Source organism: Macrotis lagotis, chromosome 7 (genome assembly GCF_037893015.1).
Source record: "Macrotis lagotis isolate mMagLag1 chromosome 7, bilby.v1.9.chrom.fasta, whole genome shotgun sequence".
NCBI classification, from domain to species: Eukaryota; Metazoa; Chordata; class Mammalia; order Peramelemorphia; family Peramelidae; genus Macrotis; species Macrotis lagotis.
Window position 1 is genome coordinate 173,253,983 of NC_133664.1, and position 14,069 is coordinate 173,268,051.

General features: G+C 33.8%; 1 protein-coding gene across 4 annotated transcripts in view; it reads right to left on the reverse strand.

Annotated features, from left to right (window-relative positions):
- Positions 1-227: 227 nt before the first annotated feature.
- The window catches only part of OPTN (optineurin), a 58,629-nt gene continuing 44,787 nt past the window's right edge, over positions 228-14,069 (reverse strand). For 3 of the 4 annotated variants that reach the window (XM_074194109.1, XM_074194111.1, XM_074194112.1), the window contains 3 exons: positions 4,253-4,383; positions 3,480-3,565; positions 228-1,215 (listed from right to left, as the gene is read on the reverse strand). In XM_074194109.1, coding sequence (XP_074050210.1) covers positions 1,064-1,215; positions 3,480-3,565; positions 4,253-4,383 — 369 coding nt within the window. In that variant the 3' untranslated portion in view covers positions 228-1,063. The remainder of the gene's footprint in view (positions 1,216-3,479; positions 3,566-4,252; positions 4,384-14,069) is intronic. The other variant, XM_074194110.1, reaches the window with a different exon arrangement.

Sequence of the window (14,069 nt, forward strand, 5' to 3'; positions counted from 1 at the left end):
AGATAATATAAAGGGATGGACTATGTTGGTTTGCTATCTTATTTTTTTTTTTTTTTAGTCTGTTGCAGATTTGGGCTTATTTTCATGGCTGATTCAAAACTTTCTTGTCAGTTGGTACTGGGCTCACTTAAGGAAAGCTAAACCCAGGATGCAACTACTGGCAATCTAAGTAGTTCTTCAGGAATTAAATTTTGTCAAATACAGAGAATTAAGCAAACAAATACATATATAGGTATATAATTTAATACAGAAAATGCATATTAAGAAATTAGTCAATATACATTAAGAAAAAACCTAAAATATTTATAAGCGGTTTTATTTTGCAATCATTTTGTTTTTATGACCCTTTAAGATGTAACTTGATCATTTAAGAAAATGATAAACATCTGTTCTCTTGTCAACAAGTGAATAAACATCTACTGTACAACCTACTTCTGCTTAATAACTAAAAAACAAAGATAACTTCTTTACACTATGAGCTATTTTTATAAAATCAAGTAAAACTATCACTTGCCTACTTCACATTTGCCCACAATTTTTCATTTGCCCTATGTCAAGTTAAAGCGCATGGTGCCTAAATAGAAAAAAAAATCTAGTATGCTAACACCAGCTACAGTAAACTATGCAAAAAAAATAAAAATCCAACAGGATTCATTTTAAATGGGTGATAAAAATAAAAAGAACTGTACAATTTGTTGGAAATACTTCAAATGGGAAGTTTGTTTCTTGATTAAACCTGCAACCACTTCATCTTTTCTGCCTACTTACAGTGCTTTAAATTGATCAGTGAAGTTTATTTACTGATTACATTAATTTATCCAGATATTATAGTGCAAAGCTGGCATAAACTGAACACACAAAAAAGGTTCATTTAAATGTAGTCCCTTATGGACAATTAATGACTCATTAACACAGAAAAGTTTTTCTTTCTTTTAAAATAAATGTAATGAGCCAAAATATTTGAGGAAAAACACGCAAAGGTTATGTAAGCTTTTAGAAGATGAAGTCGATATTTACCAGAAAGGGTATTTTTTTGTTTTGTTTTGAGGTTGAACGCCAGTATTTATATAATGCAGTCCATAACATGAATCTGCAATGTATCTATATCTGGCAGAATCTCTCCACACTTGGGACATGAATGGATTGGAATATTCCTCTGTTGTTGTTGTTGTTGTTGTTGCTGCTGCTGCTGCTGCCAGTTTCTATCATCAGCTCCTGGGAACAAAGTTCAGAAAGTTCATTTATTCTATAATTTATCTGTTGTAAGCTAAGTTTTTTTAAACATACTCATCTTGATAAACATACTCATCTTGATAATCCTAAGTTTAGAGTTTATTAGTCACAATGTAATCAAACTTCTAATAGCAATGATAATAATGTGCTTTTTTTTTTTAGATTTTTTTCAAGGCAATGGGGTTAAGTGGCTTGCCCAAGGCCACACGGCTAGGTAATTAAGTGTCTGAGGCCGGATTTGAACTCAGGTACTCCTGACTCCAAGGCCAGTGCTCTATCCACTGCGCCACCTAGCCACCCCAACAACGTGCTTTTTATAAAGATTTTAATCCATTCACTGATTCATAGCCAAAGTTATTATACTAGATACACAAATTACAGGAAAAATCATAGACTCTAAAAGTTGATGGGATACTAGAGACCATGGAGTGCAACCTTTCTGGTCTGGTACATAAAGTTGCTCTTAACATTAGTGAAAGTCACAAAGCTTATATTATTTTACAAAGCTTCTAGATTTTCAATTCAAACTTGAGTTTGAATTTTCTGACTAGAAAATGGAAATAACTTAGAAGTGTAATTATAATAAGATTGCTAAATAAATTATGACATTACAGTGGAAAAATATGGCATTCTAAAAGAAATGAATACCAGGAAAGCTACAAATAATGTGAAGTGAGATTAGTAGAATTGAACAGCATACAAACTGACACTTTATATTTTGTATGTGGCAGAAGACTGACTTCAATGCTATAGAGGCTTGGGTTCACATGGTGAGCACATGTTAGCTGTGAGGCCACATTTAATCTCTCAGTTTCACAGGCATACCACACTACTATCAGATACAGAAGTCTCTATCTGGGGAGGGAGTTTTCACCCTTAAAAACCCACACATCTGAAATGTCAAACTTAACTATTTCTTCCTGTTCCCTACCCATAAAGGGAAGCAGAGTCAAAGGGGATATTGCTTTGGATGGACTTGGAAGAGGACACACAGCAAATGCATCCTTTGTCCAATTCAGAGTTTTAGAGTTCCAAGGGACTTCAGAGACTATTTAGTCCAACTTGTACTTGAACAAGAATTCTTTCTATGATATATTTGATTCTTTTGTTAAAATTATTACTAGATTACATAATGGTTTTATTTTTTGTTTTAATCCTTGTTTTGTACATTTATCTTTTGAGTTATTAATCATGAATTTTTTTAACAGGGCTAATACCTTAGATAATTACAGATATTAACTTCTTTCCCCTTCCCTTATCACCTATACTTCTAATACTGCAGGCTGTAAAAATGCTTGGTGGAAGCAATAGGGTGTGAAGCATATAGTATGATTTATTCTAGATCTGCCCCAGAGAAGTCTCTTTATTCTAATAGCTTTTCATTAAACCTTTGTTGAAGGAAAATATGTCAACAAAGTTAAGAGGCAGTGTTTACTCTCTTATGACATAGTACATGAAATGTTTGAGTTATTGACTTGAACCTGGTCCAGGTATTATTACCAAAATAAAAAGTTTAAAAGTTAACATGTAATTTTAAAATATATTTTTTAATTTTAATTTTAAAATTTAATTTTAAAGAAAGGCAAATGTTTAACGGAATCTACAAAATAAGGATGATACCTTTCTCTTCCATAAATTTAACCCCAAATTCAGAAACTTAATGATTTTTGGAGTTCACTGAGACTGCAGCCCCTCCATATATTAGACGATCACCTATGAGTTGCTGTTATTTTAAAAGACAAAAATTAAAACATTGTTCATTATATAGTAGACAACATCCTAGCAATGATCCTCTTCAAGATGCTGCTGAAGTTCATTTTGACCTCATTTTACCAAATATTAAATGTTTGGGGTAGGGTAGAATAAAAGATGTGGCTTATCTTAACTAGTTAACAAACACAATTCCTTAACAAGACTATACTCTGAGCCTAACTTGATAGGACCTGCCAGGGCTTATTTCTGCTGACATGGTCTTTGAGAAGCCTGGGCTATGTCCCATGCCAAGGAGTAAGATTTAGTGAAGTTTGCTTATTTTTAGAATTAGATTTTTAAAAATTGCTTAAAAAAACCTCTATCATTCTCAAGCGTATGATAGCAAGTCATATTTTCAGACATATTTAAGGAAGCATTTTGCAAATTTTTGTAAATATAAAGATTTTGTTATGGATAAGGTTTTGTCTTTATGTGGCTCAAGAAGATATTATGTTATGCACTATGGAAACAAAATAATGGGTTTAATAGTTTACCTCTCTGAACAAGGTAGGGTTGTTGATCTTGTTCATTTGTTGATCTAGCCCCATGACGGCTTTGGAGTTCCATCAAAGACTGTCTGCTAAGAATAAAGATTAGCATATACTGATTTTGTAGCATTTTAAAAGACGGGAAGTAATATTAAGTTTTAAAGAGAACTAATAAAATCAAATAGATTATAACAATATCAAAAAAATCAATTAAAAAAGAGGCAGCATGGAATAATGGACAGAGACCTAGTCTCTTGCCAGAAAGATCTATTTCAAGTCCTATCTCTGAAACATACTTAGCTGATAGATGGAGAGAATGTTGCTTAAAGTAAAAAAGACCTGAAATTGAATGTGGGCTCAGACACTTAATAGCTATGTGATCCTTGGCGAGTCACTTAACCTTAACCTTTCTCATTAATATATAAGATAAATGAATCATAGCCATCTAATAAAGTTACTGGGTTGTTTTTTTTTTTTTTAAGAAATAGCAAATACACTACCAAGTGAAATATATCACTGAGACTAGGAAAGGTTAAAGGGTTTATCCATTATCAGAAAGTAAGTGCTTAAGGAAAAAAATCAAACCCAGGTCTAGGTACTCCAAATTTAGCACTTATACAACTATACTATTCTGTCTCTCCAGAAAAACACTCTTATACTTTTTAAAGTTTATAAGCAGTTTCCTAATACAGGGAAACAAGATGGTTCTGCTGAATAGAGAATCAAGCTCCAAGTCTGTATTGCACACTATTTCAAGTTTGCCTTTCACTATATCTTACCTGCTACCATCTTCAAAAACATTGTTTTCTTTCAGCAAAAAAGCCAACTGCAATGCCAGTTGTTCTTTTTCTTCATGAATCTTCTCTCTTGCTGCTCTCTCAGCATGGAAGTCAGAACAATAAACCTCCATCTGGTTACAAAGGAAAAAGAATTTAATTAGACATGCTATGCCTTTCTATGCACTACATATACTAACATATGATTCTTGCTGCCATCTGCAGGATAACTGAGAAAGATTAATATAATGACCACTGCCCATCATCAGCTCTTCTCAGCTATATTAGGACAAAGTACTTGGATAAAAGTGTCAATTATTAATTTTGCTATTGAATTTTAACACTTTAATACTTCTATTCTTGCTATAATCCTTTTTTCACCAATATTACCCACAATCCCTCCCAGACTTAGTAGATCATTTTGATAAGTTTCTGTGGCTAAAGTTTAGCAATAACCTCATGGTGAACAACCTTCTAAACCTAAGTCTTTATTAATTTATTAAGTTAGTTTTTCTGACAACAAATTTATAGAATGATGGTAGATGAATATATGGAAGGCATAGGAAAGTGTGTATTGTGCTACTATCCATTCAACTGGAAAGAATGGCTATCCCAGCCCCACTCCAGAAATGAATCTGGGGCCATCCTTACCACAAACCTATTTTCCCCTAAACCTAATTACTTTGTTCTGAGAACCAAAACTTCTAGAAAATAACACAGAAGACAATTTGGCACAGTGTAAAAGTCACTGATTCTAGAGTCAGAGAAAATTCAAATTCTACCTCTGATGAATACTATACCCTAGGTGACTTGGGTTAGTTAATCTTCATTTTTTCCCATGTAAATTGAGGCAGCTTGTCTAAATAGCCTTTGGGATCTAGATCTATGGTTATATTAATCTTCCATTACTGCTAAAAATACAAGTGGGCAAAGACTGCCTCTGACCCCATGAGTACTGCCCTCCAGTACCAACTCTTTCTTTCACACTTCTGGAGCCAGAAGGGTGAGCCCCAGGCATACTCCAGGACTCAGTTTGACAGCCTCAACTCAGAGTCAGTGGCTAGGTATACTTAATCTGTCATGCTTCATTGAACCATCTAAGTATAACAACGGACTCTGTACTGCATAACCACTGAGCAGCCAGACACAAAGTTGCCAGACAAAACCAAGATCTCAGATACCAGACCCAATCAAGAGCAGAGTGCATGTAACTACAAAGAAAGACTCACTATAACAACAAATCCCAATTTGGGAAGAAAGACTAGTAAAATGAATAAACTCAAGAAAATACTGAAAATAAATATTATGGAACCAGTGATGCTCAAGATACTGAAAACAAGAAAATAAATCTATATCATATCAAAGTAAAATCTCAAAGAAAAATGTATATTAGTCAAAAACTACTGGAATTCAGAAATAAAAATGTGACACATTAATGAAAGGAGAAATTTGGAGAAAGAAATTGAGATTATTAGAAAGGAAATTGAGAATGTCAGAAAAAATTGGAAAGAGAATACAACTAGGTCTAGGTAAAACACACTATGAATCTCCTAAAGTGGCTGCTTTATTTGAATTCACCCTGCCTATTTCCATTGAGTGGAACATGTTATCATATTTTACGTAATTATAGTTCTGAATAGTGTGAATTTAAAAATATGTGACTACTTCAGAAGATTCATTAATGATACCAAATAGGACCTAATATGTAATCAACTTAGTTACAAGGTTGTACAAAACCTTCTCAAGTAAGACACCTTGAAAATTAAATTGGAGATTAGTAAATTCAAATACAATGTATACTGGAACAAAATCAAAAGATAAATGTAAGAGAGAGAATCTAGGAGACTACCTGAAACCTAATCTAGAACCAAAAACCTAGATGCCATGTTTCAAGAAATAAAAAACAAAAACTACCCAGACTTACTAAAAAAACAGAAGGCAAAGTGAAAACAGAAAGAATCCAATGGTAATTTCCTTGAAGAAACACTAAAATTTATATTCAGGAATGTTTAGCCAAAATCTAGAATTTTGAAGAAAAAAAGGAAAAACTATAAAATATCCAGGGAAAAAAAAAGAGTTTGAAGTACTGAGAAGACAAAGTATCTAAATATTTTAAAGTTAATTGAATTACAGGGAAAAATATACTAATAGTGGGAGACCTTTGACAGCTTCCATTATAATCAAGAGAATTGCAGATGGCAAAAACAAAAACATTATAATAAAAAATACCCTTAAAAAAAGCTGAATTTAATTATGAGAGGAGGAGGGATGAATTTTTAATGAAATAAAAGACTTTAAAGTAAAAGACCAAGAATGCACTGTGAATTACAAACCTAAGAGTCAAGAGAAGCAGAGAAAGGGAAATACATTTGAACAATGATGAATTTTTTTTACATCTACAGTGGGGAAATAAAGAATCCCCTTGGAACCTTTTGTTACATTTTTATTTTCTTAAGAAAAAGGGGAGGGGTGGCTAGGTAGTGTAGTGGATAAAGCACCGGCCCTGGAGTCAGAAGTACCTGGGTTCAAATCCAGTCTCAGACACTTAATAAGTACCTAGCTGTGTGGCCTTGGGTAAGCCACTTAACCCTGTTTGCCTTGCAAAAACCTAAAAAAAAAGGGGGGGGGAGAAGAGAATAGGAATGAATGAACTAAGGAAAAAAAGGAAGAAGAATTTATTCTATCACATTTTGCTGTGTGAGAAGATTATACAGTCATGGACGAAGGAGTGAGGGGAAATAGGTAGCAACATAAACCTACTTTCAACTGAACTGGTCAAAGGAAAGTTGAACACATAATTTAGTGTAGAAATATATTAAATGTTAACAGGGGATCAATAAGAGAAAAAGGGGATTAGGAAGGAGAGAAGTTTTAGGGAGATATTAATTATAAGCAAAACAAACTCCTTCAAAGACTGGACCATGAAGAAATGAATAAAAGGAGGTAAGAACTTGTACCTAGGGAAAAGAAGAAGCAATGAAACAGAAGCAGAATCTATCACTATTGCAGTGTACACTCCTTCAACAGCTCCTTCTTTCTCAAAGAGGAAGCCAGGAAAAAGAAAAATATAAAATGATAGACTAGATGGAAATATGTAATTAATAGTCACAACTGTGACCACAGATGTTATAAACTCTCCCATAAATGGAAAAAGGTAGTAGAATCCGGGCGGCTAGGTAGCATAGTGGATAGAGCACCGGCCCTGAAGTCAGGAGTACCTGGGTTCAAATCCAGTCTCAGACATTTAATAATTACCTAGCTGTGTGGCCTTGGGCAAGCCACTTAACCCTGTTTGCCTTGCAAAAAAACCTAAGAAAAATATTGCTTACAAGAAATCCACTCAAAATCTCAAGATTTAAACAGGGTTAAAATAAGGGATTAGAAGAAAATCTCTTATTCTTCAGGTAAATTAAAAAAAGCAGTAATGATTTCAGATAAAGCAGCAATTAACAATAGACTGGATTAGAACAGATTAAACAAGGAAACTAAACTGTGCTTAAAAATTCAAAAGAAAATTGCATTTTAATTACATACACATTAATGTTTGTCCTTCATTTTTGAAGAAGATCATAACATCAGGAAGGTGAGGCCATGATAAGCATATGAACTGAATTTGTGTGAGGGGTGTTATGCTAATCACCAGCCTCATTTTCTCCTCCAGAGGCAGATATGAATCGGGAAGACTGTAATCAGGGTTAAAAGTGACTTGTCCAAAGTCATTTAGTTAATAAGAGTCAAGTGTCTAAGGCTGGATTCGAATTTCTGTCCTCCTGACTCCAAGGCCAGTGCTCTATCCACTGTGCGACCTAGCTGCCCATAAACACATTTAAGACAGCACAGAATTAATATCAATATTTACTATATCTATCTATATATATATACATACACTAAATGGCATAAAATCTAAATACCTTAAAAGTTAACTGAATTACAGAGAGAGATACATTGTAAAACTAATAGTTGGAGACTGATAAATCCCTCTCATACCTAGGTAAATATAAATAAACAGTAAGCAAGAAAGCTGAGTAGAATTTTAGAAAAGTTAGATTTAATAGATATCTGGTAATTATTTCTCAAATTATATACACACCTTTATAAAAACTGACCATGTACTAAGGCATTCCAACCTCACATGTAAATAAATGTAAATATGTCTTTATCTTTCATAGACAACAAATACTATGAAATTATATGTGAAGAAAGGATTAAAAATTATTTGAGACTAGATAACATAATCCTAAAGCATTTTTGAATCAAAGAATAGAAAATTTCATTAAAAAAAAGCCCAAAAGGAGACAACTTGCTAAAACTTTTAGTAAGCACTCAAAGCAGTTCTAAGGGGGAAAATTTGCATAAAATGTATATTACTAAATATTAATGCTTATTATACTCTCCACCCCTACAAGAAATCACCATATTTTATTTATTTTTTTTGGTCAACATTTAATTTTTTTTTTTTATTTTTCCCCCAGCTACATGGAAAAGCAAGTTTCAACAATTACTTCCAAAACCTTGAGTTCAAAATTCTCTTCCCCCCCCCACTCCCTCTCATTGAAAAAGCAAGTTACTTGGTTGGTATAGTTTAAAAATGAGTCAGTGTTTTACTGGAATACACTGAACACAGTATTGCCCAACTGAAAAAAAAAGACCCAAACAAAATAAAACCACTCCCCAAATAGCCATAGCCTCATCCTATTTTGCTTTCCCCATCATGGTGGTCCTTGACTAGTGGAGGAAGTGAGGAAGGTGGTCAACTAAAAGTGGATTTGATCCACCTGGGAAGTAAGGGAAAGGGGATGGGAAGGAGAAAGAAAAGGAGGGGGAAAAAGATATTGTCTATGCATGGCTTCTTTCTTATCCCAGTGTTAAGCTAAGAAAGAAACTATTGTTGGTAAGGAGAATTTGCTGCTCTTATTATCCAATGGAGAGGGTGGGAGCAGGCACACTGAAGGTGGGAGTTGTGGAGGGGAGGATGAAGATAAGAAGCACAGATATAGCAGATGTAAAAAAGTCTACAGCATACAAGCAAATCTGGCAGAAGTTAGCAGATATGATTAATAATTAGGAGTTGGGTTGTTTGCCTCTGACTCCTATCCCCAAACTATATATGGATTTTTATCTGAAAAAAAAATTAAATATAATTCAACACCTTGCAAAGTGACCACTTTCACACACTTTAAGATTGGAGCAGGGGGCAGCTAGGTGGCGAAGTGGATAGAGCACTGGCCCTGGAGTTAGGAGTACCTGAGTTCAAATCTGGCCTCAGACTCTTAACAATTTACCTAGCTGTGTGGCCTTGGCCAAGCCACTTAACCCCCTTTGCCTTGCAAAAAACAAACAAACAAGATTGGAGCAGAAGAGGAAGGGCAACAGGTGTTTAAACAAATGTTTAAAGAACAGTTCACAGTTCAAGAGATTGCTTTAGAAATAAAACTACAGTTTATGTTGTTGTTTAGACATTTCAATCATGTCTGACTCATCATGACCCTATTTCGGGTTTTCTTGGCAAAGATACTGGAGTGGTTTGCCATTTTCTTTTCCAGCTCATTTTACAGATAAGGAACTGGGTTCCTCAGATAGAGTTAAGGGACTTGCCCAAAGTAACACAGCTAGGAAATGTTGGTGACCCAAGAGGAGACAGTTCCAGAGCAAGAGGAGTGCTCACTTATGTGGCTAAGTGAGAAGCAGGGGCCCTTCCTGGGTAAAGAACAGAAAAGTTCTTCCAGAACAGAAACTGGGAGAGCAGTGACCATATCTCTCCCTAGATTACAACAGGTTAGAAGCACACAAAACTTGCAAACTAGCTCTGAAAAAAGCAGAAAAAGCTGAAGTTTGAGTAGAACCCAACTTTTAACATAAAAGTTCAAAGTCAAGAAATAGGCTAGAAAAATGAGCAAATAGTAAAAAAAAAAACCCACAAAAATTAAAAAAAACTCGACCATAAAAACTATTAAGGTGACAGGGAAGACCAAGATATCAACAAGATAATAATATGAAGAGCTACAAGCAAAGCCTCAAAGGAAAATGCTAACTGGACCCAAACCCAAAAAAGAATTACTGGAAGCATTAAAGAAAATGATGAGCGGTAGGAGAAAAATTGGGAAAACAAATGGAAGTGATGCAAGAAAATTATGAAGACAATTAATTTCTTGGTAAAAGCTACACAAAATAGTGAAGAAAATAACACTTAAAATTGGCTAATGGTAAAAGAAACAAAAATTTACTATAGAACTCCTAAAAAAAGTAGAATTGACCAAATAGAATTGTTGCTGTTCAGTCATTTCCATTATATCTGACTCTCTGTCACTTTATCTGGGGTTTTCTTGGCAAAGATACTAGAGTGGTTTGCCTTTTCCTTCTTTAGTTCATTTTAAAGAGGTAAATTAAGAGTTGGGTGACTTGTTCAGGGTCTTACTCCAAGTGTCTGAGACTGGATTTGAATTTAGATCTTGCTGACTCCACACCTCTTTACACTGTGTCACCTAGCTTCCCTAATGGTCAAATGGAAAAAAAAAGAGGTATTTTAAAGTTTACCAAAGAAACTAATTCCTTAATAATTACACTTGGATAAGTCAAAGCATATGACTCCATGAGACATCACAAAACAATAAAACAAAGTCAAAAGAATGAAAAAATGTGAACTAATTCCACTGGAAAAACAAATTACCTGGAAAACAGATCAAGGAGAAATTATTTAATTATTGGACTACTGAAAAGTCATTTCATAAAAAAAAGGCTTAGACAACATATTTCAAGAAATCATCAAGGAAAACTATCCTGATATTTTAAGTCCATTGGGTAATCTAGAAATAAAAATAATCTACCAATCATCCCTGAAAAAGATCCCAAAATGAAAATTCCCAAGAATATTAAAACCAAATTCTTGTCAGGGAAAATATTGCAAGTAGTCAAAAAAGGAACAATTCAAACATGAGCCAAAGTTAAAATCACATAATATTGAGCAACTTTTGCCTTAAAGGAGCAGAGGGCTTAGAAAATTATATTCTGACATTTTTTTTCAGTTTTTGCAAGGCAATGGGGTTAATTGGCTTGCCCAAGGCCACACAGCTTGGTAATTATTAAGTGTCTGAGGTCGGATTTGAACTCAGGTACTCCTGACTCCAGGACTGGTGCTCTATCCACTGCACCACCTAGCTGCCCCGAATATTATATTCTGGAAGAAAAAGGAGAGAGTTTCTTTTATCAAAAATAACCTACTCAGCAAAACTGAATACAATCGTTCAGAGGGGAAAAAAATGGCTATTTAATGAAATAGAGAACTTTTAAGGATTCCTGATGAAAAGACCAAACTTGAATAGAAAATCTGATATGCAAGCACAAGGCTCAAAAGAAGCATAAAAAGGCAAACATGAAAGAGAAATTACAAGAGATAATATGTTTAAACTGTCTGCATTTCTATATGGGAAGATGATTTAACTCCTAAGAGCATTATTATTATTATTATATACTAATTTTAATAATAAACATAAATACCAAAAATAATATTAATTTTATTAATTTTATGTTACAAGTGGAGAACATGAGTCTGAGACAATTATATTGGGATAATCTCTCCCGAAAGTGAAAAAGTGGGGTGCACTGACAGCATGGGGGGAGAGATAAAAGGGGAAGTTTTTTTAGACATACAAAAAGATAGTAATTTATTTTATTTTTTGTTTTTCCAACTACAATGCAATAGTAGTTTTTGCTAATCATTGTTTTGCAAGATTTTGAGTTTTACATTTTTTCTCCCTCCATCCCTTCCCTCCCTCCTCCCCCCTGAAATAAGGAAATGTAATATTGGCTCTACATTTATAACCACGCTAAACGTAGATCCATATTGATCATGTTGTAAGAGAAGAATCAAATTCAAATGTAAGAAAGAAAACATAAGAGAGAGAGAGAGAGAGAGAGAGAGAGAGAGAGAGAGAGAGATGACAAAATACATAAGATAGCTTTTAAAAACTGAAAATAATAAACTTTGGTCTTCATTTAAACTCCACAGTTTCTTCTCTGAATGTGGATGGTATTTCCAAGAAGACAGTAATTTTTAGAATAAAACAATTATAAAATTATCTGAATGAGCTAATATATCAATGAATCATTTTTATACCTGTTTAAACTAAATATTTTCCAGTTTATAATGAATATAAAATTAAAAGGGGGAGATTTTTCATATAAAAAAGGGACCTGCAAGAAAGAATTTTTACATGGAAGGGGAAATAGGGTGGTGGGCTGGGCAACACACACACACACACACACACACACACATACAAACACGTTCAATTCAGCTGGATATAAAAATCTATGTGATTCAATAGGGAAATAGGAAGAAAAGGGGATAAGGTATAAAAGGAAGGTTGATTAAGAGAAGTAATTGTCAGAAGCAAAACAGACTTATGAGGAAGGACAGGATAAAAAGAAAGAAGGATCAACGGAAGAAAATGGAATAGAAGAAATATATATTTAGGATCCATAACTGTGAATGTGAATGGAATAAGCTCACCCATAAAAGAGAAGTGGATAGCAGAATGGATTAGAAACCAGAATCCAAAAATATACTGTTTACAAGAGACACACTTAAAACAGACATATACACAGAGTTAAAAATGTGGGTTATGGCAAGTTGTTGCCCAGGCTGATACAGGGTCCTGCCCCCCCCAGTAGACAAATTTGTGTAATATGAATTTAAGCAAAGCAAAAACTGTCTCTTTATCCAACTTCCAATGAAACTGGTATATACCCTTTGACCTAGCAATATCACTTCCAGGGCTGTGCCTCAAAGAGATCAAAGAAAAAGGAAAAGGACTATTTATATAAAAACTATTTATAGCAGCTCTTTTTTTCCTGTTGATAAAAAACTGGAAATTGAGGAATTGTTGTTCTTCAGGTGGGAAATGGCTGAACAAATTGCACCATAATGATTTTGATGGAATAGTATTGTGCTATAAAAATTATGATGGGTATGGTTTTAGGAAAAACATCGAAGATCAATATTAACTAATACAAAAAGAATTGAGAAGAACCAGGAGATCATTGTACAAGTAAAAGTAATATTGTAATGATGATGATTAGATATGAAACATTATGGTTACTCTGATCAATACAAATATCCAAGAAAATTCCAAAGGATTTGTGTTGAAAAATTGCTATCAACTTCTTGAGAGAGAACTGATTAAATCTGAGTTTAAACTGAAGTATAACTTTTTAGTTTTCTTGTTGTTGCCTTTTTTTTTGGCAACCTGGCTAATATGGAAATATATTTTGCAGGACTTCACATGTTTGACTGTCACCATTTTGCTTGCCTTCTCAGTGGATGAGAGAGGAAGAGAGCAAATTTAGAACTCAAATTTTAAAAAGAAAAGAAGTTACAAATATCTTTTTTTCTGCAAGGCAATGGGGGGGTTAAGTGACTTGCACAAGGTCATACAGCTAGGTAATTATTAGGTGTCTGAGGCTGGATGAGAACTCAGGTCCTCCTGACTCAAGGACCAGTGTTCTATCCACTGCACCACCTTAGCTGTCCCCCAAATTAATGTCTTTTAAAAAAATAAACTATTAACCAATTACTGCTAATTTAAATGAAATGACTTAATTATAATAATACACAATATCCAGATTAAGAGAACCAGAAAGACAGGATTTAAAAAATCCAATCCTAGAAAAAGAAATTGAACAAGTAGTAAATGAACTCCAAAGAAAAACCACATGGATTTTAGGAGAATTCTATCAAATATCCATTTTATATAAGAAACTGTTTCAAATATATGACAACTATTCCCCACTAGATAAAATAGTCAAAAGAATGAGAACAGGCAGT